Consider the following 19,257-nt stretch of genomic DNA (forward strand, 5'->3'; position numbering starts at 1 on the left):
GCATCAAGGATCGGCCCTGAGCCCTTTCCTGTTTGCAGTGGTGATGGACAGGTTGACAGACGAGGTCAGACAGGAGTCTCCGTGGACTATGATGTTTGCGGATGATATTGTGATTTGTGGTGAGAGTATGGAGCAGCTTGAAAAGTGCCTTGAGAGGTGGAGGTACACGCTGGAGAGAAGAGGAATGAAAGTCAGTAGGAGTAAGACAGAGTACATGTGTGTGAATGAGAGGAAGGGCAGTGGAGTGGTGCAGGGAGAAGAGGTGATGAAGGTGGAGGAGTTCAGGTACCTGGGGTCAACAGTGCGAAGTAATGGAGAGTGTGTTAGAGAAGTGAAGAAAAGAGTGCAGGCAGGATGGAGTGGATGGAGAAGAGTAGCAGGAGTGATTTATGTTAGAAGAGTATCTGCAAGAGAAAGGAAAAGTTTATAGGACCGTGGTGAGACTTGTGATGTTGTACGGTTTAGAGACCATGGCATTTAGTAAAAGACAGGAGGTGGAGCTGGAGTTAGCAGACCTGAGATTTTCATTGTAGTGACGAGGATGGACAGGATTAGAAACCAGTTTATTAGAGGGACAGCGCATGAAGGGCGTTTTGGAGACAAGGTGAGGGAGGCAAAATTGAGATGATTTGGACATGTGCACAGGAGGGACATGGGGTATATCGGTAGGAGCTGTGGCGACCCCTAATGGGAGAAGCCGAAAGATGATTATTCTACAGAAGCATCTAAATAGAGAAATTTTTTTTTTGTGCTGGTTAAAAATAGAGCTGGATGTGATCTGCATTTCTTCATAGGAAACTGGCAGTGCAAAGTGTTGGTATGTGTCATGAGCGGTACCCATGGTCTTGATTACTCTACCATCTTGGCTCTTTCTCATTCAGCCACAAGGGTGTTATTAAAGTCATGTACTGATGTAAGGTGAAGAGGCCTGGGGTGCAGTCAGCATTCCAATTTATCCCAGAGATGTTCAATAGAGTTAAGTTCAGAGATTTATAGAAGGTTATTCAAGACCTTTCACTCCAATCTATGTAATTTATATCTTTATGGAGATGGTTGTGTGAACAGGACATTATGCTGGAACAGGTTTGGGTCTCCTAGTTTAAGTGAAGAGAAAATTTTATTCTATTGTATCTAGACATCCTGAAGACAATTTTGTGCCTTCAACCTTCTAGTATAAGTTTGGGAAAGTAGCACATATGGCTGAAAAATTCTGATGTCACAATACCTTTGGCTGTGTAGTGTATTTACTTGCAAATATGAAAAAGTTTATTAAAAAAACTAAGAATAATCATCCCAAAGTCATAAAGTGGATAAAAATGTATCTTCTGCATCTGTAACACAATCTGCTTTAGTGAAAACTATTGCATTTGCAGCAAAACTGAATGATAAAGAACTCAGCAGTATTTATGATGCATTTATTTAAAATACATGTTTCAAATATAAAATAGAATTTTGTAAATTGTATTTGATTGGGTTGATGAAAATGGCTTCATATTTTGTATCAAAGTACTTTAGATTTTTGTATTTTTGTAGTTTACAAATACTGTAAAATACTTTGTAAGAAGTCTACATGATGACATCCTAAAAATGCAACCTCTGATTGGTGCCTACTCAGTAGTTTGCACAGACTTGTTGAGATCAGAACAGAAAACTGATCCATATGGAAGAATGTGGTGAAGGTAAGAAACAAGCAGGATGCCAGCTTTCAAATAGGAGTCCAATGATTGATAAATAAATATTTGATTGCTGAATACTGTACCCTAATTGAAGTAGCTGTTTAGTAGGATCATGGTTTTGCATACCATTACATGAATGACTGCCTGACCCCTAATATTTTATTATAATTACTATTAACAATCAAATGATTAGGTATAAACTAGTGGATATGAATCCAGGTGCCATCAGTCGTCTTCTTATGAATGTCTTGTTTGTCATTGAGTGCAAAGTAGCCCTTCGTTACCACCACGTAACTAAATTAGGATATAAATAATTATGATTGATTTGCAAAACTGTAAAAATTGTTAAACAATAAACGGTTGGTTACTTTAAAACTAACCTTCATCTGGAAGATCACAAGGATTATGTCTGTGAACATTTGTTCTGTTAACTGGTTACATATGTCAGATTTATTGCATGACTCAGGCAGAGAAAAGCTTGTTGCTATCATTGTTTACTTAATCAACTGAGTCAGTGTAATGAAAAACAGATCATATAGGCCAATTGATGGAAGGTTTGTGAAGAAATGTCATGTTCTATTGTAAAAGTATTTTTTTAGTATTTTAAAAATACCAAAATACAGTAGTTTTTGCTAGATAGTGAGGCTGCTGTATTTTGTAGTTAATTTTGCTACATTTAAAGTTAAGATTTTTTTTTTTTTTTTTTAAATACATTTCGATGTAACTTTGCCCAACCCTGTCACTGTCTCATCACCTGAGATACTAATCACTCGCAGGATTTAAAAACAAGCCTCTTTGTTGTCTCTTCATTTGACTGATCTCCTGTCACCAGAAATGAGTTTTCTCCACAAATTGGACATCTGCTGATAACCATTTCCCAATTCCCATACCATCTTCAGAAAGAGTGAAGGCAGACACCTGATTCACCTCAGATGCACCTTTCTGTATTTGAATTCTATTAGGCTGTATTAATATTATTGTGTTTTAATTATTTTGTGTTTTTTTGATACTGGACTAATGAATGGAATATGGTCGCAGGTCTGGGTAAGGCTAAGCGAAAGCCGAGCACGGATGCCGAGTGCCCAGCGAACGGAGTCGGCGCGGGAGCAGAGCGCATCTATGAACTGCACACAGCGGCAGTGGCCAAGTTTGCGTACACGGCCGAGCGCGAGGATGAACTGAGCCTTGCGAAGGGAGCGCGCCTTCTCGTGCTGGAAAAATGCAGCGATGGGTGGTGGCGTGGCCGCTGCAGCGACGGCCAGGTCGGCTGGTTCCCCTCCAACTACGTCCAAGAGGATGAGGAGGAGGAAGAGGACGAGGAAGACACCGCAATGGGTGACGGGCATTGTTCCCGAGCGTTGCACAAGGTGCAGACGCTTTACCCCTTCAGTTCGGTCACAGAGGAAGAGCTGAATTTCGATAAAGGAGAAATCATGGAGGTGTTGGAGAAGCCTGAGAATGACCCCGAGTGGTGGAGGTGCAAAAACAGTCAAGGCCAAGTGGGCCTCGTGCCCAAGAACTATGTGACAGTGCTGAAAGGTGTTTCGGAACAAGCAGGAGGGGCCAGCAATTTCACAGCCCATCCATTGCAGCCAGCAGGTCCAGCCCTCACTGGCAGATTCGCTGGGAAGGAGTGGTACTACGGAAGCGTGACTCGACACCAGGCTGAAAGTACGTTAAATGAGAGGGGATTTGAAGGAGACTTCCTAGTGCGGGACAGCGAGTCTTCTGTGAGTACCTGTAGGAATTAGAGTTTAATATTCAGGCTGGTTCTTCTCTGAATAGTCTCTGAATAGCCAGCTTGTTTGGTTACTGTTTCTTTCTGCTTGCCAGAGTGATTGAGTGGTTCTATGACTTTAATACATATTTTTGCTCATAAAATGCACTCTTACTGTGTTCATATAACCACAAAAGGCTTTATTTACCTGCTCAAACAGAATCTATTGCTTTAAAACTTGATATAATCATGTTCACATTGCTCTTTTCAACCACACAAGGTGATTTTAGATAAAAAAAACAACAAACAATACAAAAAAAAACATTGATTTGATACAAATTGGAAATCTTTCATATATATTTTATAATTTACAAATTACATTGATGCTCAAGACCCAATTTTTTGTCTTTGTCCCTTTATTTCAGCCAAGCGATTTCTCCATCTCCTTGAAGGCTTCAGGCAAGAACAAGCATTTCAAGGTGCAGTGTGGTGACGGCGTCTACTGCATCGGGCAGCGGCGCTTCAACTCTATGGACGAGCTCGTGGAGCACTACAAGAAAGCACCCATTTTCACCAGTGAGCACGGAGACAAGCTGTACCTTGTCAAACCCCTGCAGTGACCTTCCAGCCAAAAATGAGCCTTGAGAACCTAAATAAGACCTCACACTGAGCCAAGCCTCCTTACGTCTTTCCTTGGTGGTCAGTTCTCACCGAATGGGGAACAGAGTGCCAACACAAGCAGCCGGGCAGTGACTCTTATTATTATTATTATTATTATTATTATTATTATTATTTTAAATCATCATCCTCATTTCATGTTTATTATATTTTGTCCTCTTTGACACGAAAAAAGGTCTGGTAAAAAAAAAAAAAAAAAAAAAAGTGTTATTTGTTGCTGCAGTTTCTGTTCAGATTTTACACACCAAACATACTTTATTTCACACGCAGTAGGCTTTTAATTTTATTATATTTTAATAATATGATTTGACGGTACAATAGGGAATATTCTGCGCCTTTACATGATCGTATCAGCGGAGCTACAGGACTGACTGTTGACACGTGCTGCCAAAGAGCCACACAGATACTCACTGCCCCCTGCTGGAAACACACTCACACACACTCAGATGCACGGGCTCGCACACGAGGAGGTCAGTTTAGGAGATGGGATGAATGTCAAATGCTCAACCAAATGTGCCACACATTTGTCATGTGTAACAGTCCACATAATTCCAACTGAAAAATTACCACAGCCGGAGTCCTACTATATCTTGTATAGTTACAAGAGAGCTTATTCTGTATGTGCGTTTATTTTTTTCCCCTCCAGTTTTTTTTTTTTTTTTAAAAGTATTTGTCTGAATGTAAAAGCATTGTTATTTAAATCTGTGTCTATTTAAACTAGAGCATAAGGTACATATAGGAGGAATTTACTAAGCACTGTACCATTGATGGTTTTGTTGGAAGTTGAACTACATTTTGTTGAATTAAACATTTTGCAAAATAAGGAGAAACAGGGTTTGTCTTTGATTTGGTAATGAATAGAGTGTCAGAGGAAACGATTATCATCAAATATCTTTCAAGTTTAATATATTCCTTTATTATATATTGTGGGTAAACTCAAATTTCTAACGGTTTACTTAAAGAAATTGAATTGTTCATAAAGGTCCGGAGTAAATTCTTGATAATTTGCTTGTTTTTGCGCATTGCTGCTTTAATTTGGACTAAGAAAACGCATGACTAAAAACGTTTCAGCCCTGAAACTAGTCTCAGGGTAAAAAAAACTGGCATCAGCTTAAATGATTTACATATTACATTAAATATACAGTATATATTATACGCCCTATTCCATTTTTACTCCCTCTTTTTATGTTGGGATGGTTCTACAGGTGCATCTCAATAAATTAGAATATCATCAAAAAAGTTGATTTATTTCAGTAATTCAATACAAAAAGTGAAACTCGTATATTATAAAGATTCATCACACACATACTGATATTATATCAAGTATTTATTTATTTTAATTTGAATGATTATGGCTTGCAGTTGTTTATAGGACTGTGGTGAGACCTGTGATGATGTATAGTTTAGAGACAGTGGCATTAAGTAAAAGACAGGAGGTGGAGCTGGAGGTAGCAGAGCTGAAGATGTTGAGGTTTTCGTTGGGAGTGACGACGATGGACAGGATTAGAAATGAGTTTATTAGGGGGACAGTGCATGTAGGATGTTTTGGAGACAAGGAGAGGGAGCCGAGATTGAGATGGTTTGGATATGTGCAGAGGAGGGACATGAGGTATATCAGTAGAAGAATGCTGAGGATGGAGCCACCAGGAAGGAGGAAAAGAGGAATACCAAGGAGGCAGTTTTTAGAGGTGGTGAGGGAAGACGTGCAGGTCGTTGGGTTGAAAAAGGCAGATGTAGAGGAAAGAGTAATATGGAGACGGATGATCCGCTGTGACAACCCCTAATGGGAGAAGCTAAAAGAAGAAGAAGATGGCTTACAGCTAATGAGAACCCAAAATTCTGTATCTCAGAAAAATAGAATATTGTGAAAAGCATTATAATGGGGACTCGCGGTGTCACACTCTAATCAGCTAATTAAAACTAAACACCTGTAAAGGTTTCCTGAGCCTTTAAATGTTGTCTCAGTCTGGTTCAGGCTACACAATCATGGGGGAAGACTACCGACTTGACAGTTGTCCAGAAGATGATCATTGACACCCTGCACATGGAGGGTAAGACACAAAAGGTCATCGCTAAAGAAGCTACTGTTCACAGAGTGCTGTATCCAAGCACATTAATTGAAAGTTTAATGGAAGGAAAAATTTAGAAAAAGTTGAAATTAAGCCCATTCAAGAATTTTGTGAACATTTACAAAGAGTGGACTGCAGCTGGAGTCAGTGTTTCAAGAGCCAACACGCACAGACGTATCCATGGGCTACAACTGACACATTCCTTGTGTCAAGCCACTCCTGAACCAGAGACAACATCGGCGGTGTCTTACCTGGGCAAAGAACAAAAAGGACTGGACTGTTGTTTAGTGGCTAAAGACGTCTTTTTAGATGAAAGGCATTTTCTGTCTTTTCATTTGGAAATTAAGGTCCCAGAGTCGAGAGGAAGGGAGGAGAGGAACAGTATACCAGATGCTTGAGGTCCAGTGTAAAGTTTGCACAGTCAGTGGTGGTTTGGGGAGTCATGTGATCTGCTGGTGTTGGTCGACTGTGTTTTATCAGGCCCAAGGTCAGCACAGCTGTCTACCAGGAAGTCTTAGTGCAATTCATGCTTCTCTCTGCTGACCAGCTTTATGGAGATGCTGATTTAATTTTCCAGCAGGATTTGGCACCTGCCCACACTGCCAAAAACACCAAACGTTGGGTAAATGACCATGGTGGTGGTGTGATTGACTGCCAGCAATCTCACCAGACCTGAACCCCATAGAGAATCTGTGTATTATTGTCAAGAGGAAAATGATAAACAAGAGAACAAAAATGCAAATGAGCCGAAGGCCACTGTAAAGAAACCCGGCTTCCATACCACCTCAGCAGTGCCACAGACTGATCACCTCCATGCCACGCTGACCTGAGGCAGTAATTAAAGCATAAGGAGCCTCTACAAAGTATTGAGTAAATATACAGTAAATTAACAAATGTGAGCCAAAATCATTAAAATTTAAAGAAATAAACACTTGAAATATATCTATGTGATGAATATATAAATTATAAATTATATATATAAAAACAACACTTTTTGTACTAAATTACTTAAATAAATAAACTTTTTAATGATATTCTAATTTATTGAGATGGACCTATATAAAAGCTTTTCACTAGATTTTGGATTGTGGCTATGGGGATTTTTGCTTATCCAGCTTTTATAATTAAGTTGTTAATACAGGAAGTGTCTTTTATGAATAGTAATGGTTTATAGCAATCCCATTCTGATCTTATTCATGTAGAGCTTACTACGTTAATCCACAGTTTACTACGCCACAATTTCTTCTTTCGGCTGCTCCCATTAGGGGGCGCTACAGCGGATCATCCGTCTCCATACCCCACTGTCCTCTACATCTGCCTCTTTCAAACCACTCACCACATCCATAAACCTTCTCCTTACAGTCTCCAATCTCCTTCAGGTTGCATCTCCTAAATAGAACATAGTCCACCTGTGTGCACCTTCCTCCACTCTTATATGCACTCTGTGATCCTCCTTCTTAAAATAAGTGTTCACCACTGCCATTTCCATCCTTTTAGCAAATTCTACCACCATCTGCCCTTCCACATTCCTCTCCTTAAAGCCATACCTACCCATCACCTCCTCATCACCTCTGTTCCCTTCACCTACATGCCCATTAAAGTCTGGCCAAATCACTAATCTAACTCACTCCAAAGTTTTTCCTTTTTCATCTCGCCAACCCACTTGTGGAGCATAAGCACTGATGACATTCATCATCACGCCTTCAACGTCCAGTTTTTACATTCTTTAGAAACTCTCTTCACCTCCACTACACTACACTACACTGTACTCTTCCTTCAGGATCACCCCTACACCATTTTCTTTCCATCCACACCATGATAGAACAATTTAAACCCCCCTACAATGTTCCTGGTCTTACTCCCTTTCCACTTGGTCTCCTGAACACACAACATATCTACCTTTTTCCTCTCCATCATATCAGCTACCTCTCTCCCTTTACCAGTCATAGTACCAACATTTAAAGTACCAACCTGAACCTCCACTCTCCTCCACTTTTCCTTTTCCTGCTGTCTCTGTAGACGTCCTTCCTCCTCTCCTTTTCCTCCTTCGGCCAACAGTAGCCCAATTTCCACCGGTACCCTGTTGGATAACAATATCTGTGGCCGTCGTTGGTAACCCGATCTGGTATTAAATTCTGATTTGGCACGTTTTATGCTGGATTTCCTCCCTAATGCAACCCTCCCCATTATCCGGGCTTGGGAGAGGCACTGAGGCTTGGGAGAGGCACTGAGGCTTGGGACAAAGAGTGCACTGACTTGTGCAACCCTAATGGCTATTTTACCTTAAACTCTTTTCATGCTTCTAAAATTATTCCTTAACTTTTTGCAGTGGCGCAGGGGGCATTATGAAATTAATTTGAATTATTAGGAATGAATTAAAGAGTACACTTGATATTTAAAATTGTTCAGGGAAGTGTTACAGGTCAAAATAAAACAAATTGCAGGACCCAAGGTTTCCAGAAGCACATTGCAGCACACTGCCCCCTCCAGCTTGCCTTTTCCCCATAGTGCACCCTGGTGCCATCTCATAACCAGGTAGGCATAACACATATACAAGGTATTGGGTACCACTGTAATAAGACAATATTGACACTCACCAGTCAGTAGTTTGTGTGATTGTTGAGCTATAATAGTAATTGGGGAAGAACCGTCACTTCCACTCGTAGTTTTGCTGATGTGTGAGATCTCACTAAAAACAGTAAGAAGACAGTATAAGTTGGTGTTGTGGAGGTACTACATACAGAGAGCACATGTGAAATGCAAACAGAGCTTTCTAGCGCTCTGTCAGTCCTTTGTTAGAGTTTTGGGTTAAAGAACTGAAACTTCTCCAGAAACACAAAGAGCTAAAGAAGTGTCATAAGTTGCTGCAGTTAATCTCAAACACAGCTGCATCTATTAATACTGCCTTGTTTCTGTACTCTTAGGTTTTTTTTTAAATACAGTATTATATAGTACAGTAATACATTATATTTGATGTATTGATGTAAGTAAATAGACATATTAATGATTGGGGAAGAAATCTGTCTAATTATGGATCCTTCTCTCCCTTGGTGTGAGGAATAGTTTTAACAGTTTAAAGCTATTTTGATGTTTTATATTCTGATCTAGCTGGTGTGATGGTGCCTGCGGTGTCTGTAACAGCCCAAAGTTGAATATTTTCTGGGAACACCATTGGCGCATGGTGTTCCCAGAAAATATTCTATAATCTCTTCTAGCACATCAATAGGCCAAATAACAAAGCTGTTTGGTGTTGCTTATGTTATAGCAGATCTTAATAGATCTCAATCTTTCTGTCTGCCTGTCTCATTCTCTCTCTTTTTTTTTTCTTTTTGTAAAAAAGCAAAAAAATGCCGATTGGTACAGAAAAAGTACAAACTTCAATACATTTTTATCGGTTTCTTAGACTTTGAGTTTGTGCCAAGCAAGTTATTAGAGCTCCCCCTTCATCAAAACAGCTTTGATTAATCAAGGCATGGACTCCCCTAGACTTCCGTAGGTGTGCTTCGGTATCTGGCACCAAGATGTTGGCAGCAGATCCTTTAAGTCCTGTAAGTTGCGGGGTGGAGCCTCTATGGATCGGACCTGATTGTCCAGCACGTCCTATACAGGCTTTTGAGGATTGAGGATTGAGAACTGGCTCAAACAAAACTATTTTTGCAGCATGGCAGAGCTGCTGAAAGAAGCCAGAGCCATTAGGGAATACTGTTGCTATGAAGTGGTGTACTTGGGCTGCAATAATTTTTAAGTAGGTGCTATAGGTCAATATAATCTCCACATGAATGGCAGATAGCATTATTGACTTAATTGGTATTTGACTGTCAGCAGTTTTATTGTTATGGCTGATCTGTGAAAACCTGTGTTATGGTTTAATATTTAAAGTTATGAGCTATCACTTCCAGTAATATATAAAGTTTCAATTGTTGTTTATTGTGAATATTTTTTAAATCATGTTTCCAGAACCCTGTTTTCTGAATATTGATCACAAAACAACCTTTGATCCAGACAACATGCTGATGTGTGAGATCTCACTACAAACAGTAAGCAGACAGTATAACCCAGTTTCATAGAGGTACTACATATAGAGAGCATATGTGAAATTCATCCAGCTCTTAGTTCGCTGTCAGTCTTGGGGTAAAGAACTGAAACTTCTCCAGAAACACATCAAGAGCTACAGAAGAGGAATAAGGTGCTGCAGGTAATCTCTCACACTTCTACACTTATATACCTTTTCTTTTTGCTGTTTATGTGGATTCTTTTTTTAATCCATTATCAATGCATTGAGATAATTGATGTAGTAATTGGGGAAATATGGTGAAATCTGTGGGTTAGATGTACAGGTGTAAACACTGTGACATTATAACATAAAAAAAACACAGATTATCTCTTCATCATGGTACCTGTTAGTGGGTGGGCTATATTAGGCATCAAGTGAACATTTTGTCAGCAATTCCAAGCAGGAAAAATGGGCACGCGTAAGGATTTGAGCGACTTTGACAAGGGCCAAATTGTGATGGCTAGACGACTGGTTTAGAGCACCTCCAAAACTGCAGCTCTTGTGGGCTGTTCCCGGTCTGCAGTGGTCAGTATTAATCAAAAGTAATCCAAGAAACAGTGGTGAACCAGCGGCAGAGTATTGAGTGGCCAAGGCTCATTGATGCACCCCTGGGAAAGCAAAGGCTGGCCCGTGTGGTCGATTCAACAGATGAACTTCTGTAGTTCAAATTGCTGAAGTTCATGCTGGTTCTGATAGAAAGGTGTCATCTTTGTCTACTTGGTGGTGCTAGCTGTTTTTTTGTTTTAATTATTATTAATTTAATGCAACTGTCATTAAGAAGTGTTTTTTTGTTTTTTTAAACAGTGACCATGCCTCGCTTCTTGCTACTGCTCTCCGTGATTGTGCTCGGACTCTTCTGCCTGGCCGGTAAGAAATCTAGCTTCTTTTAAATGCTTATTTTTTTATATAGTAAAGGAGTTGCATGCAGTTTCACAGCATACTCAGTGCCAATTCTGCAAGAAGCATTCTTATTGCACAATGTGTATAAATAAAAACATGCATTTTGATTTAGCTTTTTAGGCCAAATCTTGGTTCAAGATATATGTATGTTGTTATGATAAATGTTATAATGAATCTATATAATGTACTCCTCTGCTTAAGGCCAAAGTTCTTTGGGCACACCAGTTGGTTCTCATTTTTGATGGTGAGGTGAGAATATAAGAACTAGCAAAGAAAAGGAGAGAGAGCGAGAAAGCGAGTAGTGAACTTTGCTATAAGTCTGATTATAATATCCTGTACTTCAGTTACATTAGCAACATGAGAGGAGAAGGACAATTGATTGTCCATAGTTACATAGAGCTTTGGCTGAAGGGGAGAGCAGAGAGTTATTCTGAGATCCTGACCTGGAGTTGAATCACCTGGGATGACCAGCAGTTCGGTTTTGCTGGGGTTGAGTTTTAGTTGCTGAGTGGAAAGTCCACCAGGCATGCCGAGATCCGAGCAGAAGCTGCGGTATCTGAGTGAAGGAAAGAAAATTTGAGTTGAGTATTATTAGCATAGCAGTGCTAATAAAACCCATGTGAGGATATGACTTCACCAAGAGAGTCAGTATAGAGGTAGAAAAGGAGAGGACCAAGTACTGAGCCTTGTGGGACAACAGTGGAGAGTTTGCGTGGGGCAGATGTGGACCACTATTTTGTTCATATGGTGTTTTAGTGCAGGGTTTTTGTGCTTGGATCATCTGCACAAACACTCTGTGCATAATTGGCTATAATTGCCATTTGAAACTGATTTTATTCACTATGTTTTAAATCTTTTCATTTCAGGTGCTGAAGAGAGCCAAGGTGAGCATTCACTGTAAACATGATCATTATTACAAACAATATACAATATGTTTAACTGTGCATGCAATAATACTGTTCTATTAACCATACTGCCATAGTCAATGTAAATATAATTACAGAAATTATGATTACAATGCATGTTAATTACATATCAGCACATGCTCATTTCTAATAAACCACAGAACTTTGTCTTCAACTCCTGACTGGCTTTCATGTAAAAATTACTTATTAATTTAAACAATGTTAAAAGTTGTGGAAATGTATGAAATAATGATAAATGTTATATCAGCATTATCTATCTATCTATCTATCTATCTATCTATCTATCTATCTATCTATCTATCTATCTATCTATCTATCTATCTATCTATCTATCTATCTATCTATCTATCTATCTATCTATCTATCTATCTATCTATCTATCTATCTATCGTTATTATACTGTATAACTGCTTCTCAGCTGAGTCCAGGGAAAAGCGGGACATGCCAAACTGGGCTCTGACCTCCTCTGACTTTTTCGGCTGGATTGAAGAGCTACGCAATCACGCTGGCTATGACAAAATTGACGAACTGGCCAGAACTTTCTGGGCTCATTTCCCCTCGGCTAGTCGTTTGGGCTACGATTCCCCAGCTCCTGAAGAATAATGACATTTAGTATTTGCTGTTTTTCTGTGCAAATAAACTAATACTGTCAAAACTGTTATCACTTTTCAGAAATTGCTGCCTAACATAAGGTTTCATTAAAGATTGTCAAAATGTGTGATGTTACAGCACATGTCCAGTTACTTTTTCCAGACAGTGGAAACAAAATACAAACGCTTAAGAATGTTTCTTTTTACTTTTTTGTAAAAATTGTGCTGCTTGTCTCAATCTCTGCTATTCTTTCTACTAGATCGTGTTATCCAACTGGTCTATTTAAGCACATTTATCTCTTGTGTTTATCCTCCTCAAGACTGCTGTAGCTATAAGTACTTTGTGACTTATATACTACTTCTCTCTTCAGCCTTAGGTTATCCATATGTGCTTATCTGTTCATAGATTTCTGCCTCTTAGGGTTTTTTTTTGCTTGATAACTTGCTCAACTAAAGAAAACTGAAGTAAACACACACTCGAACACAGATATAATTGCCTTATCTAATGGTATATTTCAGACAAAGTGATCCAGCTGTCATTGTTTAAACCGCTTTAGCACATGATATGATGGTGTAACTATTTCAGATGTCTAACAAATAATATGCTCATTAATAAGGAATGATACACCTTTGAGTGTCAATGTTGGCCAGCTGTGTACAGAAGAGAATAGATAAGCCTGTTGAAAGTTTTTTCTTGGACTCGAAGAATAGTCGAGATAAATACATTAAAGCTATATATCTTATAGCTATAGCTTATAGCTAACCCCAAAAAAAAAAAAAACAGTTCCTAGAATCTCATGCTTAAAAATAAGGTCCTAATAAAGATCCTGAATGAATCAGTGCTTAGCCTTGTTGAACTGGGCATACAGTACATGTGCATAAAGAATAATTTATGTCTGGTGGTCCTGGTGGAAAGTTATCATGTTTTACATAAGGTCATAAGACCAAAAAACAGCTTGTGGTGTGGTCAAAGATCTAGATAGTCTTCAGTCCTTCTAAAGCACACCTTAACAAAAAAAAAATCTCTCCATAGACACCACAGCATGTGTTATACTGTCTGTCCACTTTATTACTCAAAACAATGCATCTGGTACCAACAACCAACCCACAGTTAAAGCCAATGAGATCACATTTTTCCCTATTCTAATGTTTGAATATTAACTGTAGGTTAATGATGTCAGCAAGTGAACTAAAGTCCAGGTTGGAGAGCTACAAAACGGTTTGCTTGTTTTCCTCTGCTTTTGGCTGAATTCCTTCACGGGCAGTGGCAAGTTTTTTTAAGCAGGAATGCTTGCCCCTTTGTCCTAAGGGCTATTTTTCTTACAGCCTTCAATGCCTACAATAGTTTCCTTCAGCTCATACCACACAGTAACAACTAAGCTGAAAAGGCGAACGACATGAAGCTCTACGGCGTTTGTATAAATGCTTTGCTGTTTTTCATCTTTCTCATCCTCTGCAGCACCTCAGGTATGTTTATAGGAACACCTTTCTCAGTTTAAATTTCCTTCTTTCTGTAGCATTCTTATTCCTCCTGCAGTAATGGAGTTTGCATTTGTTCCCATTACCAGAACAAACCATTTGGGTTATGCAGAGAGAATGGTTTAGAATTTAAAACATTGCCTGAAAACGGTATATTAATGATGAATACAGCTTTAGCAGGACCACCACTGACCAAAAAAATAAGTATCTCTAATCCCAGATGCTGCAAGTACCAAGACTTAATATTCTGTCATTCTGAAATATCTATTTACTTTGTGCCTTCAGTTCAGTCATGCTGGTTTGGCCTTATTTAGAGTGATTTAGAGTGAAAAAACTTTTTTGGCCTCTGAGTACTCTGTGTTAAATCCATCCTCCATGCAAAATGTTTCTTTTAAAGGACATGTATTTTGCCTCTGCAGCCTAGAAATATTCTCCCAAATAACTCCTGTAAAGCAAATATTTTGGTGTTCAAATAATATTATTTTGAAATCATTAAGTGGAAGGTTTATTGTGAACCAGCAGCATCTAATAGAAATTACATTATTTGTAAGTCTGTGAGCATTTTTGATTTGTTTACAGTTTCCGGAGTGTATAAAGGGGAAATTTAGCTAGCTAACTGTGGCATTAGCCAGGATTAGTGAGGAGATTTTAAATGAGCAGCTCATTTTATTCTCTGGTGAGCTAAACTAAGGGAAATGCATTAGTAATGATAAAATGCACATAACACCTGACTTTTCCAGCAATATATAGTTCTTACACAAACTGTTAACGTAAATCTGGAAGCATGCAGATTTATTAAACAATTTCTTTTATCAGAACAATTTCTTTGCATGTGAAAGCATTAAATTTTTCTTTAAAAGAGCCACACATGTTCCAGCATAACAATTTCTCTATGTCCACATGAGTTGGACTAGATCTTTATTGGCTTGCTATAGAGCTCTGCCCTCAACCCAAGTGTACACCTTTGGGATGAATTGTAACAGTGACTGCACCCCAGGCCTCCTCACCCCACATCTGTTCCATGATTTTACTAACTTCACTGTGGATGAATCTTTTGGAACATCTTTCCAGAAGAGTGGAGTTAATTAGAAAAACAAATGGGACTAAATATAGCATGAGATGTTCAAAAAGCACACATAAATCTTAGGGCCAGGTGTCCACAATCTTTTGTCCACATATAATGTAGCATTTATGCACCAACACATCCACACATTATATCTATTTTAAGACATAAACTTTGTTGTTGCATGCATTGATCCATGATGTAGAAAATCTATAATATGGCCTTTTTAATTGATTTTATTTTACATTTTATTTGGGCTTATCTGTTCCAGGTGGAGCAGATGAAAGTACACTGAGCAAGATCCTGAAGAAAAGGGATGGTAATGTACCAGTTAATTGTTTTATCCATTGTCACCTCTTACAGCATAATAATAAACCAGAACATTTTTTATAGAAATATTACTAATGAAGTTTTTGATTCTGGTAATAATTTGTTGTGTTAGTTGGTTATATATGTTTATTTTTCCTTTCATTCTTTTTGCAATCACTATTTTCGAACAAAGTTCCAAATCTGTATTGTATGATCAGAAATCCAATTCAGAGAAAACAAACTTTGTGATCAACAACCCAGATTGCAAAAATAAGTAATTTAGGTGGATTTTACCTGCTGAAAAATGATAAAATTATAATAGATTTAACCAACGACTAAAACATTATATGCAGATTGTAAAGCAATTGTTTTCTTCTACTGGAATTATTTGGACCAAACTCTCTCAGCCTTGATATTAAATATAACATTAAGGTGATAAAGCCAGTCTATAAAACATAAAACCTGTTAAATAGACATGATGATCTCTTTACCATCTCTTTCACAGTCCAGAGGAGATCTGTAGACGAACTTGTTGTCTCTCAGGTCAAAGCTAAGGAATTCCTGTCAGCTCCCCGGAGACCTCGAAGAAACGTGTGGGACCGCAGCCGTCCAGACGTGCAGCAGTGGATCCAGCAGTTCATGCAGATGGGTTATGATGAGGCTGTAAGTGTAAATAATTAAGAATAATAAAGAAATCAATAAATACATACATATACACACACACACACAATATATATTATATTATATATATATATATATATATATATATATATATAAAGCAAACTATTCTTTTTTTACCCTTATGGGAGAAACTGGACTACCATTAATCCACACATATTCTTCTCTTCTGCTTTCTACCATGATGTTGAATTCTCAATTCTGATTAATCAGAAGGGGTTAATTTTGTTCTGCCTGCAAGGCAAATCACAGGTTAATATTAGTGCTCGCTTTTTAGAATGTTATCATTTCTATAGCAGCAAATTTATAATCATATTATTGATAAGGTTAATTTTTCTTTAACTTAAATGTTTACTTCATATATGAGTCTCCAGTTGTTTGTGCCCTGTAACGGTTAGAGATGACGCTGAGAACTTACAATGTTTTTGTGATTTCTTTGTCACTTTGCAAGATGTTTTATGGATAAATAAGAACACTAAATATAACTTAAATGGTTACAAAAAGTATGGAATCTAACATGAATGCATGTAAGTTTTTGCAATGCATGTTTTTTTCTTTTTGTGAAATATACAAAGAATAATAGTGGTGTTGGAAAATAATCTAATTTGGGGTATTAACTATTATCCATGTTTCTATCAGTATCTAAAATTGTATTTATTTTTGAAGTCTCACATTTTTATTAAAAGGGAGAATTATCATAGACTGTATAATTTCCCCAAAAGGATTTAAGCAAATTTTCTGCAGGAACTAAGATACTTTTCGATTAAGGTTCATCCTTCAGAAGTTCACAGCAGAATAATGAGCAATACATGCAATCAATGTCTGTTTAAAGCAATGTTTCTTTCAAGCTGTCTACAGAACAGAACTTCATAAATGACAAAAACCCCAATAACATAATAATATTAAATAACATTGAATGTTAATCAGGTTCATTGACTGTATGGGCAGACACATATGGCTAAACATATGATCTGCTCTAGCATGCATCACACTCATCAACTAAATTATACCTATTTCAGGCCTGTTTTTCTTTAAGGTCATGAATAAAACATTATCTTGTGCTTTTCTACTGTACTTACAGAGGCTTGAAACGGATCTCGCTTACTGGATGAACTATGCCAAAGCTAACGATCAGGGTCGGCAGCATCATTACGATGAGATCTCCGCCTTGGGAGCTCAGGATGCAAGCGCCTTCAGACATGGAGCCAATGTCAACTATGATTATTATTAATACCCTCCTGGTTAGAAAATGAGCTGCTCTCTTTGTAGGTCTTTTTATTAGGCACAGCTAATAAATCTATGCCTTCTTATACTATATAGTAGGTGAATGTATAATGATGTGCATTACAGTTCATTTTAGTAATGGGATTTTTTTTTTTTTTTTTTTAAAGAAAAATTTAAATTGAATAAAGACAAATTGAAAGACTTTTACCACAATGGGGTTTTGTGTTAAAAAAAAATAAATAAATAAACACCTGAAAAGATTTTTACATTTCAACAAACTCATTGTTAAGTTGCCCCAGAAAGGCAAAATAAAAATGTAAAATTAATAAATACAATCAATTATTAATAATAACAACAAAAAAATACATAACAAAAAAAGCATTACATTTAGTGCAGTGGGCTGATCTTTGACTATATAACAACAAGCAACAGCTACCTTGAAATAAGTATACACTTTTGCAATTGCCAAAAACTCAGCAGGCATTCGCAACATAAATAGCAGGAATAGTCACGAAACATTGTGAAAAATACAGCATATCTAAAGGTGTCTCTTTGTTTTAAGCCTGTTCCATAACTAAGGAAACTCCAAGGCATAAGTAAGTTTATCTCCACCAGTAAAACTATGACCACTTGAAGGTGAAGTAAATACCACTGATTATCTCTTCCTCATGACACTTTTTAGAAGTGGTGGAATATTTCAGAGCATCTCCAAAACTGTAGCTTTTGTGGGATGTTCCTGTGAGATGTTCCTGGTTTGCAGTGGTCAGTATCTATCAAAAGTGGTCCAATGATGGAACAGTGGTGAACCGGAGACAGGGTCCTGAGCGGCCAAGGCTTATTGATGCACATGGGGAGCGAAAGCTGACCAGTGTGGTTTGATCCAACAGAAGAGCTTCTGTAGTTTAAATTGCTGTTAATACTGTTCATGCTTAAAGAGTCAGGACTGTTTTGGCAGCAAAAGGGGGGCCAACACAATATTAGGCAAGTGGTCATAAGGTTATGCCTGATTGGTGTAGCTTAATAAATAAATGTCAGACTTCACAAAGTGAAGAGAGTGTAATACAGAGAGTCTCCACGCCCAATTGTGCCCAGATTTAACTTGACCATGACCAAAATAAACTTCTGAAAGGTAACTATAAAAAATAAATGAATGACTTTAAGAACTATTGGAAAGTCCCATGACGAACCACATGGTGTCTGTCTCGCGTTTTCTAATTTTGTTTTTGTACAGTAAATGCTGTTTTCTAGGGTCTGTCTTCATTTGTTTTGTACAATCCATTATATTTTCTGACTCCAGTTCCCCATTTATCCAATATTGTTGCCCTAAATTCCAGTCTCCAGGCATGGAAAAGCATGAAACCGAGTAATTATTTATGAGAGAACATATAAAATGTATAATAAAATAAAATTGTAGTGAATGTGTCAAAAATCTTAATTGGAAATGGAAGTATCAAGCCAAAAAAGTCCAGTCTAACTTGGTATTAACAAAGAATACAGATTAAATTAGTTGATTATAGACAGTTAATGTTAGCAAAAGTATGGAAATTCACCTCAGCATGCGTTATTTTAAATCAAGCAAAGTTCCTGCCTTCTAGAGAGCTAAAGGTGACGCCTAATACTTTGCTTACAGCAGCATATTGTAAAAATTTACTTGAGTATGACTGCTTGTGGCTCAACCTAAGTTCCAAACTGCAGTCTGATAACCATTACATTGATTATATTGTGCAACATGAAGGTTAAACCTGTAATGATTTGGCAGCATTCTTGTAGTTATTAGCATTCAATATTCAGTGTAATAAAATTAGCGCACATTTGCCTGATGCACAGCATACAGTCATTGGCTAGATGTAAAGGAGAAACCTTTGTGATTCGTAAGATGTGCTTTGAAGGTATA

At 37.8% G+C, this 19,257-nt stretch overlaps 3 protein-coding genes and 1 long non-coding RNA gene across 9 annotated transcripts in view; 3 read left to right on the forward strand and 1 right to left on the reverse strand.

Moving 5' to 3' along the window:
* nck2b (NCK adaptor protein 2b) overlaps positions 1 to 4,901 on the forward strand; it is a 41,167-nt gene extending 36,266 nt beyond the window's left edge. For both annotated transcript variants that reach the window (XM_046863790.1, XM_046863868.1), the window contains exons 3-4: positions 2,715 to 3,406; positions 3,819 to 4,901. In XM_046863790.1, coding sequence (XP_046719746.1) covers positions 2,715 to 3,406; positions 3,819 to 4,013 — 887 coding nt within the window. In that variant the 3' untranslated portion in view covers positions 4,014 to 4,901. The remainder of the gene's footprint in view (positions 1 to 2,714; positions 3,407 to 3,818) is intronic.
* LOC124395620 overlaps positions 1 to 17,226 on the reverse strand; it is a 36,723-nt gene extending 19,497 nt beyond the window's left edge. The window contains exons 1-5 of one of the 4 annotated variants that reach the window (XR_006927664.1): positions 16,260 to 17,226; positions 15,953 to 16,122; positions 11,538 to 11,650; positions 8,738 to 8,829; positions 3,279 to 3,414 (exon numbers count right to left, since the gene is read on the reverse strand). This is a non-coding gene — a long non-coding RNA (uncharacterized LOC124395620). Of the gene's footprint in view, positions 1 to 3,278; positions 3,415 to 3,806; positions 3,944 to 8,163; positions 8,221 to 8,737; positions 8,830 to 11,537; positions 11,651 to 15,952; positions 16,123 to 16,259 lie in introns of those variants that run through there. The other 3 variants (XR_006927653.1, XR_006927658.1, XR_006927667.1) reach the window with 3 other exon arrangements.
* Positions 8,851 to 13,129, forward strand: otos2 (otospiralin 2). 2 transcript variants are annotated; one of them, XM_046864119.1, is made up of 4 exons: positions 8,851 to 10,335; positions 10,999 to 11,061; positions 11,961 to 11,978; positions 12,439 to 13,129. In XM_046864119.1, the coding sequence occupies exons 2-4, from the start codon at positions 11,004 to 11,006 to the stop codon at positions 12,621 to 12,623; spliced, it is 261 nt and encodes an 86-aa protein (XP_046720075.1). In that variant the 5' UTR covers positions 8,851 to 10,335; positions 10,999 to 11,003; the 3' UTR covers positions 12,624 to 13,129. The 2 variants fall into 2 exon arrangements, with proteins under 2 accessions (XP_046720075.1, XP_046720163.1); XM_046864207.1 differs by lacking the exon at positions 8,851 to 10,335 and having other exon boundaries at positions 10,786 to 11,061.
* On the forward strand, positions 13,828 to 17,885 carry ecrg4b (ECRG4 augurin precursor b). Its single transcript, XM_046863987.1, has 4 exons — positions 13,828 to 14,077; positions 15,424 to 15,471; positions 15,967 to 16,124; positions 17,221 to 17,885. The coding sequence occupies exons 1-4, from the start codon at positions 14,008 to 14,010 to the stop codon at positions 17,368 to 17,370; spliced, it is 426 nt and encodes a 141-aa protein (XP_046719943.1). The 5' UTR covers positions 13,828 to 14,007; the 3' UTR covers positions 17,371 to 17,885.
* The last annotated feature ends 1,372 nt before the right edge of the window (positions 17,886 to 19,257 follow it).

The sequence above is a fragment of the Silurus meridionalis genome, chromosome 1, assembly GCF_014805685.1.
Source record: "Silurus meridionalis isolate SWU-2019-XX chromosome 1, ASM1480568v1, whole genome shotgun sequence".
NCBI lineage: Eukaryota > Metazoa > Chordata > Actinopteri > Siluriformes > Siluridae > Silurus > Silurus meridionalis.